At 56.2% G+C, this 21,306-nt stretch overlaps 1 protein-coding gene across 2 annotated transcripts in view; it reads right to left on the reverse strand.

Moving 5' to 3' along the window:
* Positions 1–1,804: 1,804 nt before the first annotated feature.
* The window catches only part of TLN1 (talin 1), a 34,588-nt gene continuing 15,086 nt past the window's right edge, over positions 1,805–21,306 (reverse strand). For both annotated transcript variants that reach the window (XM_058864158.1, XM_058864157.1), the window contains 40 exons: positions 19,757–19,924; positions 19,193–19,487; positions 18,928–19,094; positions 18,441–18,569; positions 18,040–18,153; positions 17,709–17,822; positions 17,417–17,551; positions 17,146–17,274; positions 16,944–17,046; positions 16,662–16,870; positions 16,450–16,569; positions 16,089–16,286; positions 15,628–15,767; positions 15,435–15,528; positions 15,191–15,280; positions 14,901–15,023; positions 14,578–14,721; positions 14,082–14,243; positions 13,853–13,993; positions 13,437–13,618; positions 12,977–13,109; positions 12,755–12,856; positions 12,493–12,663; positions 12,175–12,324; positions 11,942–12,043; positions 11,719–11,838; positions 11,279–11,425; positions 10,364–10,530; positions 9,937–10,120; positions 9,553–9,678; positions 9,132–9,248; positions 8,867–9,052; positions 8,659–8,766; positions 5,634–5,739; positions 5,368–5,492; positions 4,946–5,071; positions 4,751–4,813; positions 4,343–4,525; positions 3,588–3,713; positions 1,805–3,004 (listed from right to left, as the gene is read on the reverse strand). In XM_058864158.1, the coding sequence (XP_058720141.1) occupies positions 2,873–3,004; positions 3,588–3,713; positions 4,343–4,525; positions 4,751–4,813; positions 4,946–5,071; positions 5,368–5,492; positions 5,634–5,739; positions 8,659–8,766; positions 8,867–9,052; positions 9,132–9,248; positions 9,553–9,678; positions 9,937–10,120; positions 10,364–10,530; positions 11,279–11,425; positions 11,719–11,838; positions 11,942–12,043; positions 12,175–12,324; positions 12,493–12,663; positions 12,755–12,856; positions 12,977–13,109; positions 13,437–13,618; positions 13,853–13,993; positions 14,082–14,243; positions 14,578–14,721; positions 14,901–15,023; positions 15,191–15,280; positions 15,435–15,528; positions 15,628–15,767; positions 16,089–16,286; positions 16,450–16,569; positions 16,662–16,870; positions 16,944–17,046; positions 17,146–17,274; positions 17,417–17,551; positions 17,709–17,822; positions 18,040–18,153; positions 18,441–18,569; positions 18,928–19,094; positions 19,193–19,487; positions 19,757–19,924 (5,631 nt within the window). In that variant the 3' untranslated portion in view covers positions 1,805–2,872. The remainder of the gene's footprint in view (positions 3,005–3,587; positions 3,714–4,342; positions 4,526–4,750; positions 4,814–4,945; positions 5,072–5,367; positions 5,493–5,633; positions 5,740–8,658; positions 8,767–8,866; positions 9,053–9,131; positions 9,249–9,552; positions 9,679–9,936; positions 10,121–10,363; positions 10,531–11,278; positions 11,426–11,718; positions 11,839–11,941; positions 12,044–12,174; positions 12,325–12,492; positions 12,664–12,754; positions 12,857–12,976; positions 13,110–13,436; positions 13,619–13,852; positions 13,994–14,081; positions 14,244–14,577; positions 14,722–14,900; positions 15,024–15,190; positions 15,281–15,434; positions 15,529–15,627; positions 15,768–16,088; positions 16,287–16,449; positions 16,570–16,661; positions 16,871–16,943; positions 17,047–17,145; positions 17,275–17,416; positions 17,552–17,708; positions 17,823–18,039; positions 18,154–18,440; positions 18,570–18,927; positions 19,095–19,192; positions 19,488–19,756; positions 19,925–21,306) is intronic.

Here is a 21,306-nt window from a genome sequence, read left to right on the forward strand (position 1 = left end):
TCTGCAAGATATTGCAGCCTAGAGCAACTTAATGGGTTTGAGCAACCTCATATGCTCAGTGCATGGGGCAAAGATAATGATGGGCATGGTGCAAGCAGCAAGTAAATTGCCCTGGAGCCAGGCCAGCCCTCAGACATTCCCCCAAAGGATGATGTTCTCCTTCTCTGGCCCCTCCTCTTTGCTCCAGGCTTCATAGCCATGTCCATAGACACTGCTGGAATCATCCAGGAGCCGAGGTCCATGACTCTGCCCTTAAGCCCATCCTCTGTGGTAACCTGTGGGACAAGGGGGTGCAGAGAGGTGTGGGTGCACATCCCTCCCATTGCTGCCCCATGCCCAGGCAGGTCCTAAGGAGGCCTAATGTCCCCAAGGATGGCAATCAATCCCCTCCATATTTCATGTTAGGGTCAGATCTTACTCCCAAGGAAAGGCTTGTCCTGATGACTAATGGGACCTTTCCAGGTGCAAGCTGTGCTGGAGTTTATCACCCCATCCCTGGGCTCCCCAAGAAGTCGGGACATGGTTTTCCCACTAACCTCCAACTTAGCTGAATTTGGATCACTGCAGAGGCCTGGGACCTTATGACTGTGTCATCCCAGCTCCAAACCTCTGTATGTGCTTTCCTGAACCTGCCTGCCAAAATAACCCTTCGGTCAGTGTGTGAGATTGAGGGGTGATTGGTTAATCACACCCCCATGTGCCTCCCCTGGTGTTTATGCCACCACCTCTTGCTGTGCCCAAGCTGGGGGACAGAGAGTGGATATGCTAACAGCCCTGTGCAGCGCGTGCTGGAGCTCCCTTGCCCCCGGGAGGCCAGAGCTGCTGCCACGCTGTGCCCGCTCGCTGTCCTTGCAGGACACTCCAAAGGGCCCCATGTCCAAGCCGGTACCTGGGTGAGAGCCTGGTGCCGGGTCAGGCCAGCGCAGATTGTCAGGGGACAGCTGGGAGGACTGGGATGCCTGTGAGAGCCACAAATCCACCCTGGAGCCTCGCCAGGGGTAAGTGTCTTAGGAGGAACAGCCCCTCCACACCCCCAGGGACATGACCACAAGGGGACAGGGGTTGCTGTCTGGGATACTGCAGGATGCTGCCCTTACCACTGGTGTTTGTAGCTCACTACCAGGAACAGCCCCAGAGGCAAAGGACATGTGCCAACCTGCCCGGACCCCTGTTGTACCCTGCAATGTCCCTGTTGCACCCCACATCACCCTGCCTGTCCTGCCACTGCTTAGGCCCCCCAAATCCCTGCTGAGTGACAGGGTGGGAACAGGTGGGGACACGCTGGGGCAGCTGCTGCCCGCACAGGTTGGCTCTGGGGGGCTATTTCGGGGCGTGAGATCAATGCTGGCAGCCGGGAAGGCTCCGGCCACATTCCCAGACCCACACCACACCAGACTGTTGCTTCCCCACTGATGGGCTATGGGGTGGGAGGTCCCCCACCCGCACCCCTACTGCACCCTACCCAGGAGTGTATCTGGCTAGTAGCAGGAATGGGGCCAGGAGCTGAGCTCCACACAGATACCCCACCCCGCCTTCCCTGAAGCCCAAATCCCCCAGAAAAAAAATCACCAAGATCCCCTCCTGCAGTGTTGGCCCCCCAGCAGCACCTGCGAGGCCAGCACATGGCTGGCAGTGGGGGTCCAGCCTGCCGGGTGCCTGGGGCTGGACGTGCCTCAAATATTTTCCATGCTGTATAAGCACCCGTGGTACACTCCCCCCTCCCTTTGCTGGGAGGGAAGGCGTGCAGGCCCCCCTGCCCTCCCCGTCTCCTGGAGAGGCCCGTTGATACCCAGTTGGCAAGAAAGCAGGAAAACCAGATTTTATTGATGAATGCGTCTTTCTGAGGAGACACTGGCATCCCCCACCCCACCCCGGAGGCTTGGGGGGGAGCTGGTTTCCTTCAATCTTTAATATGGGATGCTTAAAGTATCAAAATGGTGAGAGAAGCCTCAGCGAGTGCAAAGGGGAAGGGACGGAGGTCCTGGAGCCGAGGAGGGGTGGGATGCTGGGCTACGGGACCCCGGCGAGAGCTGGGTGTTAGTGGGCAGGGCATGTGCTGGCAGGGAAATAAATGAACTTTGAAAGCTGCAGGCTCAATACTAGAGAAATGGAAAAGTTACAAAAATACTGCAGATCTTGGAAAACAATACAGGCACTTGGGAAGAAGAAGGAAGGCAGAGCTGGCTGGGGCCGCAGTCGGGGGGACGCCCTGCAGGAAGGCAAAAAACAGCTCTGGGAGTGAACTCATCACATCATCCCCCATCCTGAGTGGAGGCACTGTGGCTTCCAGTCCTGCTGCTCCCCAGAGGGGCCTGGGCTGAAGAAGATACTCATGGGGTGGACTTAGGGCCTTCCAGGGTAGAGGAAGATTCAGCCAGCAATAAGGCATTGGAGGTGAAAGGCAGCTCCACGTGAGAGCTCAGCGAGGGGCGGCTGCTCCCTGCAGGAGCAGGCAAGCCACCCGCCTGTCCCCATCCCACGTGGAGGAGAGAGAAAAAAGGGGCACGAGGGGAAAGAAAGAAGGCACAAGTAAATATCCCCTTGCAGTGGAGAGCTCTGTGGGCCCGCACCCCGGGGCTGGCGGGTGAGCCCTGAGCCAGTGCAGCCCCGGCTCCCACCTCAACCGAGTCCCTCCGAGCGCTCTGATTGTGCCTTGGGTGTGCATGGGAAGGTGGGCTGGGCAGCAAAGCGGAGTCGCTGGTGCAGCACCGGCTTGGAGGGGCAGCTGAGTTAGTCCCGTCGCTCTGGGTGCGGGCAGAGCTCTGGTCTAGCCCAGACAGCCCTTCGCTTGTGGCGGGTCGTCTTAAATAGGAGCAGGCAGGTGGGCAGGCGGGCAGGCAGCAGTCTGTGTGGTGAGCGGAGGGTGTGCGCCTCAGTTCTGCTCCTCATCCCGCAGCTCCGAGGGCAGGAACTTGTACTGCTGCTGCCGGATCATCGCCAGCTTCTTCCGCGCTTCCTCCAGCTCCCGCTCCTTCCGCAGCATCTCCTCCTGGGCGGCGATAATCTGCCAGGAGAGAGCCCTGGGGTCACAGCTGCCTCACACAGGGATGGCCAGAGACTCCAGCACAGCAATGCCAACCCCAGAGCTGGGTTCTGGCTGCTGCTTCCCTCCCATCACAGCCACTGCCTCACTGAGCATGAGGGCTGTCTGTCCTGCGACGGGAGGATGGTACTCTGGACATTAAGCAGAACAGCACAGCTTCTGGGCTCAGCCCCATGTGTTGTGTAGAGGGTCTCAGCTGCATGGAGCCAGCACTGGGACTGTGGCACCCCACACTAGGTAGATCTTGCCCTCTACCCACTGCTTTGCTTTTACCATGATGCTGGGATACTGTGGGCTCTGCACCAAGGAGAAGCCAGGGCTCTACACTCCTGGGAGTACACACCATTACCTACGGCCACCTGTGCCGTGGTAAGGCGAGGTCTCCTTGTTCAACTGGTTCTCAGTGGGATAGATAACTCACAGCATTTTTGTGAGATTCTCTCATGACATGACTTGTGCTGCTGGGTGGTAGGACATGCTTCTGAGATGGTTGTGATGGCACCTAGAGCTGCTCCTGCTCTGTTGGAGTAGCCTCACTCCTCACCTGTGCAATTCCTCCGACCATCTTCTCCTTCACCACCACCGTTTCATCATGGTCCTGGAAAGCAGCTGCCTTCTGTGCTGCCTTCACCAGATTGTCTGATGCCCTCTTCACGGCATTTCCAGCAGCCTGCAGCAGGGAGGAGAGCCTCAGTGTGAGTCACAGCCCCAGGGTATGACTGCTGCCCAGGAGTGCGAAGGAACTCCTGCCCCAGGCAGGACCAGCAGCCAGGAGTGCTGGGAGCTGCATGAAGGGATTCCTTTACATGGCTCGCTGCCTTGTCACCCGCTCATGACCATTTCAGGCGCTTCTGCTCCCAGCCAAGCTCTGTCTCCTCTCTGAGCAGCAGGGCAGGGACTGGGAGGGACTGGATGAGCCCTTGGCCCCAGTGCTGACACCCCATGTTAACCCCCCAACATAACCTCTTGTGTGCCATGGCCTCTGAGGATTAATGGTGCTACAGAACATGCTCCCCCTTTCCTCACCTGAATGCCAGTGAGGAAGTGCACCCATTTCAGGTATTCCTGTGCCAGGTCATTGTTCTTGAATGCTGCCAGGCTGAGCAGCACAGCATCACTCACATGCCTGGCACACAGCTAGCAGTGAAATCCAAGCAACCTGGAGCCTGTGTTCCAATTAATATCTCACTGATGGCATACAGGTAGGGAGGATGAGCCCTGGAGAGCATCCATGTGCCCCCACCCCACTCCTAGCCACCTTTCAAACAACAGGGGCTGAAGAGGCAGCCTAGGACTCACCTGGAGCCGCTTCATGGCCTCCGAGTCATGGTCAGCCTTCACCTTGCAGGCTACCAGGAGCTGGGCTGTGGAAGCAGCCACTTGCTTGGCAGAGGAGATGAGCTTCTCCTCACTGGCATGGCCCTGCACGGCGGCGTTGGCGGCTTCGCACAGGTTGTTGGTGGCAGCAGCCACCATGCGTGCCTGTGGCAAGAGAGGCTGTCAGGGGAGGAGCCCTGATAGGCTCCAAGGAGGCTGTGGGGCATGGGATGGAAAGAAACAGCTTCCACAGCATGTGGGAGAGGGAGGAAGAAGCATGGCTGCTTCTTCCACTGAAGACAAGCAAAAGTGTAGAGCATCCTCGTGTTTGCAGCAGGAGTCAAGAGGAAATTTTCCCCCTCAGGCCCTCAGCATGACCTTGATACTCACGGCTGAAATGAGACCCTGGGACCACTGTCCATCATCCACTGCATTGGCTGGGATGGCACCCACCTACAAAGAAGGAGGGGAGAAATACGGTTCACCACCCTGCACACCTCTTGTCACAGGTATGAGGGTTACAAGCAGCCCCAGAAGAAGGGAGAACCCTTCTCTACATTTTCTTCTCCCCTCTTATGGCCTTACTTTTCCTTGGGCCACTAATTCCCGCTGGGCTGCTGAGGCTGCCTTCACCAGGGCACTCGTGGCTGCAGCAATGGATTTGGCAGCTTCCAGGATCTGCTCCTCAAAGTTCAGGCTCTCGTCCGCTTGCTGTGGGCAAAAGCAGAATGTGAGTCCCAAGCAAGAGTGCTGGGACAGACGGAGCAGAACAGGAGGATGGCTGCAGGGGGCTGAGGGGAAACATATAAAGCTGGATTAAGGGCTGTGGGGTACAGAGGGCACGGGCTACCTGAGGAAAGTCCATTTGGGGATGTGGGAAGTAGCAGGAGTACAGGAAGAGGGACCAGCTGTCAGATGGGGCTTCAAACCTGGCTAAAGCACAGTAAGGAGAGTCCCAGCACACCCCAAGCTGAGCACAAAGGTCAGACAAAGCTCAGCACTGCTACCTTGGGCTTGGCTCTTGGTTTCAGCTGCTCCAGCTTCTTGGCTGCAGCCTCAATGGCAGCTGCTGCCCCCAGCAGCTCATTCTCAGCGATGACTGTGGGGTCTTCTGGGTCAACCCATTCTGTCCCTAGGAACATCAGGAAGCCAGGCAGGTTACACCTGCATGCACCCTCATTTCTGAATTTCCCTGCCTCCTCCAGCAGCTGCTGAGCCCTCCACCCTAATCCCAGCCCTTGGTCCTGTCCCTGTGAGCAGGATCTTCCCTTACCTTTCATGGCCTCAGCTGCCTGGATGAGCTCGGTGACGGAGCTGGCCACACGCTTGGAGTAGCCTGCCAGCTGCTGCTTCAGCTCGTGGGTTGGCTTCTGCAGGATCTGGGGGGAAGGAGCAGATATAAGCACCTGGAAAAGGGGGACTTTGTAGGTCTGTTTGGGGTGTGCTCTCCAGGGAAATAGGATCCCCCAGCCCCCTCCCACAGGTGTACACACCAGGCACTGTCTGAGATGCTTTCTCAAATGACTCTGGTTATTCTCATTGTGCCCCAGGATAGGATGAACTTCCCCAGGGCCCTCCTGCATCCACATCTTCTGGGACATCTTACAGACACAAGACCATCAGCAGAACCCTTTAGGTACTCAGCAGATACCCACACCAAGATTTCTCCCCTGCAAATAATTTCAAGCTCCAGAAGCATACTCCCTTCATATTCCCCTTTTTGGAGGCTTGTTTGCAAACACAAGCTGGGCCATACCCTGGAGTGACATCCCAGCTGAGATGGGCTGGCCCCATCAGGATGAGGTGGCAGGCAGTGCCCTAAGGGTCCTCCCCTGGGTTGGAGGGACGCATGCACACTCCACAGCACACGTGTGCACACACACAGAGTCTGTATGCACAAGCAGAGTTCACTGCTGGCCCAACCTGCACCACACAGGCAGCAGCTGCCCATCAGCTAGAGCAGAGGTGAGTACACAAACACAAAGACATGGACCCGACGGTCCCTGTGGACACACGCCAAGTCCCACCCCAGCACTGGGCTGGGCACACACAAACGCCATGAGCAAGGCTCATGCTGAGGTTAGAGACCAGCAGGCACCCAGTGTTGCCTTACTCACCGGCTGACAGAAAGGAGGGAGAAGAGAGAAAAGAAAGCAGTGAATGCCCCAGCCAGGAGGAGGGGAGACAGGGGAGGGTAGGGGAAGGTGGATGCTTTTTGGTGGGGGGTGAAGGGCAGCCAAGAGGAGCAGCAGGAACAAAGGATCAGAGATCCTGGGTGGGGAGCTGTGCTGCCATCATTAGCTCTTACTCCAGCCTTGCAGGGACGGGCAAGACAGGGCACCTGGATGAGGCTCTCACAGCCAGAGGAGCCACCTACACTGAGAGTAACCATAGATCCACTCTCCTCCTCACACCCTTCACACCTTATTTCTCCCCACCCTGAATTGCTTCGCTGGAGTTTTGAGCCACAGAATTCTCTGCTTTTGGAGGGAGAGGCCTATTGTTACCAAATACCAAGTCCCCATGGAGGCTCAAATTCCTACCCCTCCCCAGTGAAATATGCAGGCTTTCCCACTCCTCTGCTGGGAGCCATGTTTTCCAGCCTGAGACAAATAACCCTTATTCTTGAACCCTAACCATACTTGTTCATGCTCTGCAGAAGGCACTGGTTCCCTTGGGGACACAGTGTACAGCAGTGACCTTGTTGCTGCTGGGGTATGAGGCAGCACCCCATCTCCCCTCCCATTCCCCTAGATCCTTCCTGCTTGTGGTTTCCCAGGAACCTGCTCTCCTCTGATAAACAGGACCCATGAGCTTCACTCCTGCCTTCACAGACCAGAGTGTTGTGGAGACTGAGGTGAATCGTGGCTTTTTCCTGGCCTTGTGTTGGGCCATCCCAGCAGAGTCATTACATCAGGGTGAGGCTCAGGGTACTCAAGCTGATGGCACACAGTGATGGCTGGTTTGCCCTCATGAGCACACTTAGTCTAAATGTCTTATTATTAAGCCTGCTGTCTGTTCTGACGTGTTTAAAACTGCTAAATTATCTGTCTGGAGCTGAAGGCACCCCGGAGGCTATGAGCTAACTAAGAGGTACCTCCAGTGAACATTTTAAGGGATGTTCCAATGTATGACAGTCAAAACATTGCACAGCAGCAGGATGATAACACTCAAAATGCAGGGGAATGGCGTGTTCCTGCAAGTAGGCTGACCTCAGGCACTGCCACACTAAGTCATTAGCCTAATCATCTGTTAACAACAGGTCAGCCAGAGAATTTCTACTCAGCACTCCAGCCTTGGCTGCCATGATTCATGTGTGCCTGAAGCATCTTCCAGGCAGACATTTGATCTAGATGCAGAGGATGGAAAACTCACTGCTCCCCTTGGAACTGTACCCCAGTGGCCACCTCCCTTGAATAAAACCACCCTTTGACTTCTCCTCTATTCAGCTTCAATTTCTAGCCATCAATTCCTGCCCACCTCCCCCTGGTGCTGCCAGTGCTGGTTACCCTCTGCCTAAGGGGGCTTTCCCTGCAGGAAACCACAGCCTGGGCTCCACCACTTTGTAGCTGGTGATCCCAGACAGCAAACTCTCACTAACCAGCTTAGTGCAACCTTGACACAGAGCTGAATCACTGTCAGTCTTTGTCCTGACCCCAGTTTGAGAGACCTCACACCACCAGGGGTTGAGTGTGCACATCCCCACAGCGCCCCTGACTCCATTTCTGTAGTCTTGCCAAGAATGCAAACTGTTGGAAGGACTTCATTGGATCTTTTCTACCATGCTAGAGGTTTAATTTACTTCTTGTAAACTAATGTTGCAGCTGAAGTCCTTGGGAGGACTCAGTCAGAGGGAAACTGGATCAAAAGGGTGCAGTGAGGGCTTGCAGTCATTATCTTTGCTATGGCAGGCACTGTCCACCTCCCACACATAGTGCTGTGGGCATATCATGCTGTTTTCCCACTGCCTGAGGTCTATTATTCCTAATCACTTTTACTGGAAGCTGTATTTTTACAAGATTATACTACTGTGTTATTGATTTCCAGCCTCCATCTGTTTGCAGCCAGTTAATCTCCATCTGTTGTCAGCAAAATACCTTTCCTAGAGCTTGTTGAGCTCTCTGACATCTGCTTCCATGGCAGGGGCATGGACACACGCTGTGCCAGCACAGGCAGCAAAGGGGGCTGTGCAAAAGCCTCAGTGGGAAGAGGTGAAGAGCCCAGAGGACCTTGGGGAACACCCAGGCAATACACAGTCAGCCTCTGCCCACCCTGGGAACCGGGGTGGGGACACTTACCACTAGCACATGTTCCAGCAGCTCCAGGTAGCCATCAGCACACTCCTTGCCAAAGCGCAGTGCCCGCTGCCGCACGTCCCCGCTCACCTCTGGGTGGTAGGCTGCTTCCTGCAACCCGGAGACAGGGAAACCCCAACTCACATCCAGCACCATCCCTGCCTCCACCCACAGATCCGTGCTACAGATCCACACCCACCACCCGCCCCACCTTGCAGGAGCGCAGCATGTCTGCGATGGCCCGGCGGCTAAGGTTGGCCGTGGCGATGACGTCCTCCTGCCGGCACGAGTTGCCAGCGGCCACCGCTTTGGCCGTGGCCATCGTGATGCCTTTGGTCATGCGGATGAAGTCCTCTGGAGTGGAGACCTTGGCGGGAGGCACTGGGGAGGAGAAGACCTGCGAGGCGAGGGGCAGTGGTGAGGCACGGGGCGGCAGGCAAGCAGCATGGCAGCTGCAGCACCGCGGCCGAACTCACCGCCAGCTCCTGGCGAATGTGCTCGATTGTGGCCTCCAGCGCCCGTGTCCCCTTCGTGGCCTCGTCCTCGACAGCCTTCACTGTCTTCAGCAAGGAAGTGACATTTGTCACCATCACCTACAGGTGAAAAGAGAAAAGAGAGGTGAAGGAGAAACAGAGCCAGGTGAATCCCCACACAAGCTCTGGCCTGCTGCCAGTACCTGTCCTTCCCCTGTGGATTGATCCAAGACTGCCCCATACCCCATACATTGCCTCAACTGCTCCTCTGTGTTCTGTGTTCCACCTTTTATATGTCCCTCCCTATTCTTCTGTCCTGACTGTACCCCAGTTGTGCTCCTGTTCCCACACAGGCAGGAAAAAACCTTCTCCTTCTCCAGCCCCACTGCCTCCTCCCCTTTCTTCCATCACAACCAGGACAGACCTTGGCAGAGTTCTTCAGCTGGTAGACAGCAGGGTCATCTCCAGCTTTGCCAGCAGCTGCTTTGGTGGCACCGATCAGGTCTCCAAGTGCTTTGGCCACATCCTTCACAGCATTGATCAGGACCACCTGGGGAGAGCAAGACATGGGGAATGACTGAGCTAAAGTCACACTTAGCCCCACTTAGGGGTGGTGTGGCCCAGCAGTGAGAGATTTGGGCACCACAGGGCACACAGGGAGTTCAGCTCAGCCAGCACCAGCCAAAGTCCAGCCCCCTCTCTCCCCAACTCCCGGGATCCAGCCTAAGCACCACATGACATCTGCATCCCTCAACCCTTCCAAGCAAGTTCCCAACAGCCTCCACTCAGCCCTCACACCCAGTCACACCTGGGTTTCTGGATCTTCAGATCCCAGGCTGGCAGCACCCAGTTTCACCACCTCTGCCAGGCGGGTGATGGTGGACACAGAGGACTGGGCAGCTTGGGCTAGTTTCTCCTGGCTGGCCGTGGCGTTCTGCACCAACACCTTGGTGTCCTCCACCAGTGCCTTGGCAGTCTTCAGGATGCCCTCCCTGGAGAGAAAAAGTGTGTGAGGGAGGACTCAGCCCTCTATTGCACACACGGTCCTTGGGGTACAGAGAGAGACTGTAGATCCTGGTTTTTCCACGTATAAGCTGGAGTTTCAGCAAACTGAGCCAGCACAACCTGAGCTTGAAGCTCTTCTTGGGTCTGGTCCACAGCTCAGAAAGACCACAGGACAGAGCTTGGCATCCCTGTCTCTGGCTGAGCAGAGGCTGGACACGGTGCCTGTGTACCTGTGGTCAGCAAAGGTCTCAGAGTTCTCCCGGTTGAGGGTTCCTGCTGTAGCAAACATGATGGTGGTGTCAAGGTCAGCAATGATGCCAGAGACAGCGCTGGCTGCTGTGATGCAGGCCTGTGTCCCACGGTTCCCAGCCTGAAGAGCTGCCAGCACATGAGACACCTGTGGGGCACAAGTAAAGTGACTGGGGGAGCAGAGCAGGTTCAGGGAACCCTCACTGCACACACCTCCAACACCTCCAAGGGTGTGGAGTTGCTTCATACCAAGGAGAGGAATTGGGAATACTTTGGTCTGCACATCCCTTCTTAGCTTCCAGTTATTTATTTTTACCTTGCACCTATCATGTTTGGTAGCCTAAGAGATGCTGGACTCTGCTAGTTTTCAAATTAGTAAGAATTGCAGATGCCAGGCACAACTGACACATGTTTACTTCTGTGTTTTTGCTTACAAGCACTTCTGCTCTACCCTTACCAACTAGACTTTTTAAGCCACATTTTCATCTGCTCTTCAGAAGACTGCTCTTTAGATTGGCTTGATGGTCAAGATGCCAGCAAAAGATGAAGGAGAGACTGATCACTGAGCATGAGCTGCAAGGATTGCTGCAGATACTTTGCCCAGTTCTGCAAGAACTGAACTGGAGAGCCCTGGCCTGTCACCAGTGTGTAGGTAAGTTTTCCCAGGCAGGCTGCAGCACCTGGATGTCACACTCACCCACAACCATCAGCTGCTGTTATATTGTCTGCAGAGGGGAATCTATCCTCCAACCCCATCAGCTGGGCAGGGGGAGTGTGGCCAAGAGAATTAAATAAGACCAGGAAATAACCCAGTGTGGTGGCTCCAAGGGCACATGGCTGAATCCAGCATCCCTCCCACCTCACCATGCTGTCAAACCCCTCTCTCAACCACCTACCTTCTCAGAAACCTTGCGTGCACTCTCTATCAGTTCCTTCTTAGTGTAGGCGTCACTGGGGCTGCACTGCAGGGCTCCAGCCTTGGTGACCAGGGCAGCACAGCCATGACCCAGCTCCTGCACTCGGCGCTTGATGTGGGAGCCGATCTGCAGAGGAATGAATTTGTGACAAGAGTCAGCGGGAAACTGAGCCCTGCATCTGTGACACCTGCTGGGAAACACCCGCCACCCAGCTCCTCTTTCCCAATCCTCCCACTCAGGAGAAGGAAAAAGGAAACACAGCTTTGCTCCTTGTTTCTATGCCATGTTTCAGAGGAGGTGTGAAAGCTGCCTACCCCAGCTCCAATGGGAGGTTCAAGTGCCCTTGTCCTCTTTTCTCACACCCCAACAGTCCCTGCTCTGCCTCACAGCACACTCCAGCGCTCCCCCCAGGCTCGCACCTCATCATTCTCGGCAGTGAGGGCAGCTGGTTTGGCCTCTTGTGCCAGCTGACCATAGTCATGTGTGAGTTGGTTTGCCAGTATGCCCAGCTCATCTGGGTTGGTGGTGGATTTGGTGACCTGTTGATGGAAGAAGAGCAGGAGTTGGATTGGGCATGGAGAGCAGTAGCCTGACCGAGTGGCAGGCAGTGCATTCTACAGTGACAGGCTTGCTTTCACCCACCATTTCCTGCACAGTCACTGCTATAGCCTTGGCTGTCTTCACCATCGTGGTCTGGTAATCCACAAAGGTACCTTCTGGCTCACCCATGGGCCCCTCGTCCAGCTGCAAGAGACCACCAGAAAATTCTGGCTCCAGCTCTGACCCACAAGGTCTTTAGTTTGTAGGGTTTGACCCTGACTCTTCCCCTCTCCCACACCCAGCCCTGTCCAGGTCCTCTTCTTGCTCCCCCTCACCTGATTGATGGCTTGGGTGATGGAGTCCACCATGCCCCCCACAACACCTGCAGCACTGGCTGCCTCGTTCAGGGTGGTGGTCAGATCCTCTACCGCTTCTTTCATCATCTGCACAGCCTCTTCCAGAGCCTCCTGAGTGTGGGCAGCTTGCTGCAAGGAGAAGCCAGAGTGAGGGAAGGCAGGTGGTGGCTCCCCTCCCAACAGGTGGGAGGTCAGTACACTGACCCTGGATTTTCCATGCCTGGCACATGTGTGTGCATCATGCAGCACTCACAGGCAAAGGAAGGCATGCCACTGACACATGCCCCTGCTGCTCACCTTGGGGTTCCCACCAGCCTCCTTGGCTGTGTACAGCATCTGCAAGGCGGATTCAGCCAGTGTTTTGGTCTGGTCCAGGAGGTTCATCTGCTGCTGGTGGTTGGGTGTTTTGGAGGCAGCGCCAACAGCTGCCATAATGAGTGGCTCGAAATACTGAGCCATCTGGGACACCTAGGGAAGAACAGTGTCAGCACCAGCAGCTTCCAGCCCCAGCTGCCTTGTACCTCCCCTCCACAAGCACCAAGTGCCGAACTCCCATTACCTTGTGACCCAGCTGTGAGGCCTCAGCCCGTGCTGCAGCAGCCACAGGCTCAATCAGGTTGCTGATCTCCTGGACAGCTGTGATCATCTGATTGTGCAATGCCTGTGCAAAGAGAGGGTGTTGCATGAGGCTGCAGCAGGGCTGGGGTCCCTTCATGCTGCTGAGAGCCTGAAGAAGGATGCCCAGTCCCTTAGGCTTGCCCACAGCATGTCTCTGACCCACCTCCTGGGAGATATCTTGTCGGGGGGCCAGCTGCTGGCTGATGGCAGCGAGGGATGCCTGGTCCACCTCCCGCAGGCATCTGTTCAGGACCTCAATGGCTTCATCACACTCCCGCTGTCCTGGAGCTTTGTCCCTGAGTAACATATGAATCAGCCAAGCACTGGCAGCTGCTATACCACCCCTTCACCCCCCAGCCTCAGCTGGTGCTGGTGAGGGCAAGATCCTTCTCCCTCTGGGCAAGACCCAGTGTGATTAGACCCTGGGCACATCAGTGTATGTTCCATCAACCCATCTGAGAACTGGAAAAGCAGCTTCCAGGAAGGACAAAAGAGATATAATCCTCCACCCCATCCCTTGCCTGCCTGCACCAGCTGTGTCCAAGGAGATGATGAGCCAAAATATCCCCAGGAATGCTTGCTCAAGGCAGGGACAGAGCCACAGCCACAGAAGGACTGCTCACCTCATGTTGGTGATCAGCTTTTTGATGGAGTCTGAGACTGTGCGCGAGTGGCCAGCAAGCACTGACCACTGTGGTGGGTCCTTGGGGTTGACAGCCAGAGAGCGGGCAGTCTGGATGAGGCCAGCAGAGCTCTCCAGCATGGTCTTGGCTGAAATGACAATGGGCTCCATGGCTCTGCGCCCCTGCACAGGGAGACAACAGGCTGGTGAGGTAAGGCAGTGTGCATGGGAAGTTGTTCCTTCTTCCAGCATCCTTACCCTGGAGCAGCTCCTTGAAGCCCAAGGCTTGCTGCCACCTCCCCATCACACCCCCTCAGTGCAGGCCCCACAGGCTCAGGGAAGGCACAGCTTCTCTCCCCACCAGAGCAGAGCCTGTCACAGCCAGGCTCCATCCTCCCTGTCCCAGCAGCATCCCACCTCTGGGCTGATCTGAGCAGGAACAGTGGCAAACTCTGGGTTGGAGGCGAAGGCTGTCAGGTTATCCACAGCCTCTATGAGAGGGGCAGTGGCAGCACGACACCGCTCCCGGTTCTCTTCGTTGAACTCGCCATCGAGGGCCTGGTGTGGAGAGATTAGAGCAGTTACCCAATCCCCACCATACCCCAAATCCCACCACCACCACACTGCCTCAGAAGGGACTCTGCACCTTGATGGTCTTCACCAGATTGGCTGTGCTGTTGGCCACCTCCTTGGCTGACTGGACGAACTGGCGCTTGGCCACAGGATTGGCGGTGCGGGAGGACGCCAGACGGCATGTGTTGCACAGGGCTGAGGTGTGTTTTGCTACGATGGTGGCTGCTGAAAGCACCTGCAGGGGAAAGCAGAGTAAGGCAGGATCCACCATGACCCGCTATTCCTACAGCTCTCCCTTCTCACCCACCCTATGTAGGGCACCAGTGACCATAGGCATCCCTTTGGGGACCCAAGAAGGACCACCAAGATCCTGCATGCCCACAGACCACCCCTGTCTGGACTGTCACCATTGCACCAAAGCTGCCAGCTGGTTCCCAGTGCAGCTGATGGGGCCTAATGAGACACTAGCCATCGACTTGGCCAACTCTTGGAATGCAGTGCTTCCAACTAGACTCATACTACTTTTGATGCAAACAAATGCCTATAATGGAGCCCCACCTCACGCTCACCTGGGACTGAGTACAGGCAGGGTCCACCAGGTTCTGGCAGGCCATCTGGATGGCTTGGTTAGCTCTAGCAAACTGAGTGGGATCAACCAAGCCCTGCTGTCCAGCCTGGCTGTTGGGGTCTGAGACCCCCACAAGGTAGGCAGCCTAGAAGCATGAGAGACATGGTGAGAGAGAGCCTGCACACTGCAGGGAGGCTCACAGAGAGAACGGGCTGCCGAGGAGTCTGGCAGCATTTCCCACTGACTTGGAAGGGCAGGGGTGGGGTGCATGCAACAACTATGCCCCTGAGGTAAGGCTCAGGGCTGGGACTGAGTGTGTCTCACCTGGGCAGCTGCTTCTGTCAGCCCACAGAGAGCTTTGGAGGCAGCACTAATGGAGTCACCAAACTCAGGCAGTTTGCTGTTCTTGGCATTCTGGGAGATGCCAGCCATGGACTCTCCCAGCACCTGTAGGACACACCACACACTGATTATGGAGATCGCCTCTGACTCCCACAGTGCTCCCAGAATCAGAGCTCACTGCTTCATCAGTAGGGGAGAACCACCTTTAGCTTTGTTCCCATATCCTTCCCAAGCCCTCCCTGTTTTTCCCCAAACCTCCATTCAGGGCTTACCTTGGAGTTCTCCATGACACTGTCAAGGCAGTTGAAGTAGGACATGTCATTGACATTCTGGGTGGGGTTCTCCAACAATTCCTTCACTGTCTGCAGGGACACAGGTGTCACACCCAGAGGAAAATTCTGCAAGCTCCACTTGCACCTCCTCCTCATTCCCTCCTGTTCTTTGCAGTAGGATGCAGTTTCCCCCATCCACAACATCTTAACCCCTCCAGTGCCTTGTCAGTATGTGGCTTCTTACCTCCAGCTCCCGCAGGGCATTGTCACATTCCTTCTGGCCTGGGGCCTGCTGGGTGCACATGGTGATCAGCTGGTTAATACTGTCAGTCACAGCCCTGCCAGGGACATGGGAGAAAGATCCACAGATCAATGCCTGCCTCACCACCCAGCCCCACTGCTACAGCCAGCAGCATTCAGGGAGCAGTTCCTCTTACCGTGCTGCTGCTGCTAGCTGATTCTTGAGGTTGGGTGCAGCAGGGTCAGCAGAGAGAGCCTTTGCAGCCAGCAGCAGCTTGCTGGAGGACATGGAAATGCTCTTCAAATTTGACACCACCTGTGCCTGGTCCTCCTTATTCTGCAAGGAGCCAAGATGAGTTTTCTGCAGCACCTCTTTAGAGTCCACACCCATCCTGCATCTTCTCTGGAGATTTTCAAGCTGACCTAGCTCCCTTCATTCAACTTGTCCATCAACAGCAAGGATACACGAATTCTTGCCAAACTAACCCAAGCCACCATCTCCCTGCTGCTGTGGTTTTGCACAGCTCCAGTCCCTGTCTTCCTGTCTGCATTGGCCACAGCCACCCTAACAAGCACTGCCTGGCCACCCTGCCCTTGGTCAGCCACCTTCTCAGATATCCCAAATTTCTCCCTGCATTTAGGATGCATTTCTTCTCACCGGGGACTGGCTGGCCATTTCCACTCCTGCCTGCAGGAATTCATTGAAGTCATGTCCGAATTTGCCAGAGGACTTGGCCAGGTCTTGAGGGGTGCCACGTGATGCCTGCACCAGCTCATTGGCAGACTGATTGAGCCCTGCTGCTGCCTGGTTCAGCTGGCTCTGTGCCTCCTGGAAACTCTTGGTGCTGGGAGGGAACTGGAAGGAAGGAGAGAGGTTAGGAGAGGCAGGGAGATGAGTGGAGATGGCGGATGAAAGTCTGGCACATGCCTGGGGATATACTAGAGGAACCCAATGCAGTTGGACCAGCCTGCATTGCCAGAAGACTTCTCCCTTTCCCTCCCGTCCCAGCTCAGCTCACCGAATCCGAGAGCAGCCTCTTGCTGGCCTCTCCCACCATGCGGATGGCAGCGTCCACATCCCGCTGCCCTGGCAGGCAGTTAACGCAGCGGTTCAGGGCCTGTGACACTGCCTTGGCCACCTGCAGGGAAGATAGGAGAGGTCACCACTTCCCAGCCAGCCCCACACCCTTCCCACAGCTTGACAGGGCACACTGGGGTACCCTGCCCCCACCTGGGCCAGGCGCTGCTGGCTCTCTGGGTCACCAGGCTTGGCCACTGCTTTCCGGGCCTCCTCAATGAGGTTGTTGGCTTTGTCCATGACATCACTGGCGCACTCCAGCATGGCACTCTGTGCCTGCGGGTCGGAGGTGTTGGCTGCCACACCACGGGCAGCCTGGCTGAGCGAGCGCAGGGCCTGGGCTACTTCCCGGGCAGCAATTCCTGGGGGGATGGAGAGGTCAATACCTGCCAGTTCAGCGCCCCATCCCCCCAGCCCTGTTGTGGAGGCCAGTACCTGTGTAGTTCTCATTGCCCTGGGCCACCTCTCCCAGGAGGTGAGCAATGGCGGAGCTGACAGCTTTGGTGCTGTTCCCCAGGTCCTGGGCACATTTCTCCATCTGCAAGGGGGATAAGTTGGGACATGCTGGTGAGCTGCACCTTTTGGCAACTCCACTGCCTCAGAGTCCACCCTGAGCCACCCTTCCTTGCACCCTCACCGTCTCTCCTGGCAGAGGCTTGAGCTTGCCATCACGGGCAGCTGCCTTGGCTTCCTGCAAGTCCCTCTCCAGGCTCTGCACCAGACCCAGGGCAGAGTCTATCTCCAGGGGTCCACATGCCTCCTGAGCCTGTGACGGAGCAAGAAGGGAAGGTGAGCAGGCAACCACTGAGCCCACCTAGCTGTGGCAGAGACCAGAACCTGCCACCAGGCTGTCCCTGCTGTTCACACACAGCTGATGTCTCACTGCAGGATAGGACTCAGCCTCTCACCTTCTGGGCAGCTGTGCGGAGCTCCGCCAGAGCTGCAGCCAAGTTCTTGGCACACTGGCTGAGCTGCATAGCAGAGGCTTGGTCCGTTATGGTGGGGACGGTGGCCTTGGCTGCAGCTACCATCTTCCCACCAGGCTGTTGGGCCAGAAAAAAAAGCAGTGAGAAGGGGACAAACATGCAGCATCTCAACTGCCTGTGTGCAGAAGATCTCCCAGTGCCTTAAAAGGGACAGGCACGATAGGAAAGCTGTAATGCCAGAGCTGGCATGGGAGGCTCTGGGCAGCATGGGTACCTGCAGGAAGTTCTGGCTAGCAGCAATGAGAGCCAGCTGGGCGCTGGGGCTGTCTGGCTGGGACTGGCTTCCTCGCACACCTTGCACCAGCATCGGGATCTGCTCTGCCACCACCTGCCAGTGAAAAGGGTCACTGTAGAGGATCAGTCAGAAGGACATGGATTCAACCCAGGACCAGTGATCAAAAGATCAGCTCCTACAGGACCTAAGTGGAGGACTCCAGGACCCAATCTGACCACTGTGGCAGAGCAGGAAGCACCAGCATGGCTGATGGGAGATGAGATAGGGAGAGGGAGCACAGGAGATGCCAGGATCAGGCCCAGGCCCTTACCTTGCAGCTCTGCACCAGCTGCTGCTGCGCGGCGGGGTTCTTGTTGGAGGAGGAGGCATGCTGCGCGGCGGCGATGGTCTGCGTGGCCGAGGCGGCAGCCTGCTTGGCTGCGTGCTAGGGAGCCACAGGTTAACACTGGCAGTCTGTACCCAGCCCCCCACCATGACCAGATCCCCCAAACAGCTTCTCCTATGCCTACTCCTGTGGCACTCAAGCATCCCCAGCACCCCAAAGCAACATGGTGCACACAAGGGAAGGGAGATCTCCCTGTGATGCAGCATGGACACTACTTGAAAAGGACTTTACCCTCTGGAAAGAGGAACTATATGGGGGCTACTGGTCAGGTCTTGCTCACTGACTGTGCTGGCTTGCCCTCTGCAGATCCTTGCCTAGCATCTCACCTCCAGCTTGTGCACAAGCTTCTTCTTGATGGCATTCTGGGCTGCAGCATTGGTTGCCATGCGGAGCCCTTCTGCTGCCTCACGCAGCCGCTGCTGCTGCTCCTCGCTGTCTGGGTGGGCTGCAGCTCCCTGGAGAAAACATAAACTTCATCACACCTATCAAGGACCATGGAGTCCCTTTTCCTCCTGAAGCAGCACCTCTGCTCTGGCCCCAACAAGGCAGCCCTGTTTGTGGTACTCAGGAGATTAAAGCCTCTGTGAAGAAGTTCAGCAGCAGGAGAGGTAATAGCTCCTCTGCTATCACTCACAGCTTCCTGAAGCTCTTTCACAGGTAGAGCCCACCCCACAGGTCCCTGGCTCAGTCCAAGACCTTGCTGTGGGAACTGCTGCTCAACCAGGGGCTGCTCATCCCCTACCCCACACTGAGCCAATAGCATTGGACAGGGCTGGGGCCAAAGCCAACATCCATCCTTCCCCACACACTGACCTTTGCAGCCTCCACCATCTTGGCAGTGGCATCAGCCAGGATCTTGGCTGCACTCAGAAGCTTGCGTGAATTCTCCAGGTCTGTCTCTCCCTCAGCATCAGCTTTGATGGCATTGACAAGGTCAGAGGTGGCCTGGGCCAGAATACGAGCCTGACGCACCATTTCTCCTGGAACAGAATGGAAGTGTGGCCTGTTAGCAAGTCCCAAGGGCCCTCTGATACCTCCCTATCCACTGTGCTCTGCGCCCTGGGTCTCTCACTCTCACCTGCATCGCCCATGGAGCTGAATATGTTCTCGGTGACGTTGAGGATGGTGTCAGTGGCCTGGTCGTAGCGCCCGATGGGCTGCCCACCCAAGGCATGCTGCTTGATGTGCTGCAGCAGGTCATTCAGGGCCTGTGTGACAGCTGTGGCTGCCACCCCCACCTGCTTCAGGAGCTGGTCATCACTGGTGGCTGCCTTAGAGGCCTCCACACAGCCCTCAGCTGATTTGGCCACCAACTTGCCAGCCTCAATCAGCTGTTCCTGGCAAACTGGGGAGCTGATTGTGGGAGCCACAACCTGGAAGGGAGGAGAAAGGCTGGGCAGCAAGCGTGGTATTCTCCATGGAGGAGCTATTCCAAACTTCTGCTCCTTCAAAGAGGATCCTCATTGCTTGGGCACAGTAGCAGGGACTCCAACAAGAGGCGGCCCACACTTCCTGTGCCAGATTCCCAATGTCCTGCCTCAGGATATGTGGTCCTAGCATGCCCAGGACCTCGCTGCAAAACTGCCCCCCAGCCAGGTGAAGCTCACAGCCATGTGAGGCAAGGGTTAGCCTTGCTGCTTACCTTGGTGCAGGCCACCAGCTGGGAGGTAGAGAGGGCACACTGGGTGGCCGCTGCGATCACCTGTGTCTGCAGTGCAGCGTCCTCTGTTTTCTGAGCCACGTTCTTGGCTTTGAGCACCAGTGCAGCAGCAGCATTGGCCACCGCCTTCGCCAGCTGCATAAGCATGTCCTGGGAAGGGATAGAAAGGGTCAATGAGGCAGCCACAGCCATCTGCAGGGCTCTTGTGAAATATTCAGATGGGAAATATGAGCCCTTGGGGACCTTTGATCCACTCTGTCCCAGTACCAGCACTGAATACATGGAAAGGCTGGCAACACCTTGACCCCATCTCTACTGTGTGCTACAGCTGGCAGTGAGGCTGTAGCCTGGCCCTGAGCTGCTGCCTGCACTGCCACAAACACCACCCACAGGAGCTTGGGCAATGCTCAGCATCGCTGCAATACCCACTCCGCAGGCAACCACCAGTCCCTGATTGTACCATAGCAAGAACCTGCTGCAAGGCACTGCTGGTACTGCCTTGATTTGATTCATTTGGGTTTGCAAACATTTGAACACAGTGAAAAGATGACAAACCCTTCTGGCCAAATGTCAGGCTCAAGCCAGCCACGGCACACCAACACTGCGAGCAGGCTGCCAGCAAGAGGCAAGTGGGAGATGCTCCCATGCTGGCCACCTCTATTGCAGGTATGCCAGCTGTTTTTATTTTCAATTCTAACTTGCTGGCTGACAAGCTAGAATACATCTCTGTTATTCCTGAAGCTAAAAGAGAGGTGTGACAAGGTAATCAGCCTCCTCTCTCCTGGGTGGTAGGTACAAAACAGGTGGCAGGAAGCAATAGGCAGGAACAGCACATGGCAAACTGCTTTCCTGTAGGGCACCAGACACGATAGCACACTGCAGCCTTCTGGATTAGCCCCTGTAGCACACTGTTGCTGAAAACTGGCAGCACCAGCACTAAATAGCAAAAACCCTGGTAGGCAGGGCACGGCTCTTTGCTGGCTGCAGCTGTCAACCTCCTGCTGTGTGCATGCTCACAGCATGCGGTCCTGCACCCCACAACAGGTAAGCCTCAGGGCACCAAACCAGCATCTCCATGCCTCCTTGCAAGCCAAGACTACTCCCACTGCAATCCATCACCCTTTGTGACAAGAGGAAAGATTGGAGAGTGCATGCATCCAATTCAAGAGTCCCCAGACCACTGCATCTGAGTCCATGGAAGGAAGTACATACACTCGGGTCTGACAGCTGTGAGGCAGAATATCCTGCTGCTTGACTGCAAATTGTCTTCCAGGTCCTAAATCTGACCTTTGGGGATATTCCGTCCTGGCACTGCTGCATGGCCAAACATGGCTTCCTGCCCTGTGCCTAGCTTTTCTGCTCCTCTTGGCTATCTTTCAAGGCCTCTCTACTCAGTAAAAGCTGCATGGCTGCCATGAACAGAAACCCCATCTTTCTGAAGTATTCTGCTCTATAGTATGTCTGGATTGTCCTCCCCAGCACAGTGTGCTACCTGCTTTGTGCTGGAAGGAGCAATCATGGGAAAGCAAGCC

This window comes from Poecile atricapillus, chromosome Z (genome assembly GCF_030490865.1).
Source record: "Poecile atricapillus isolate bPoeAtr1 chromosome Z, bPoeAtr1.hap1, whole genome shotgun sequence".
NCBI lineage: Eukaryota > Metazoa > Chordata > Aves > Passeriformes > Paridae > Poecile > Poecile atricapillus.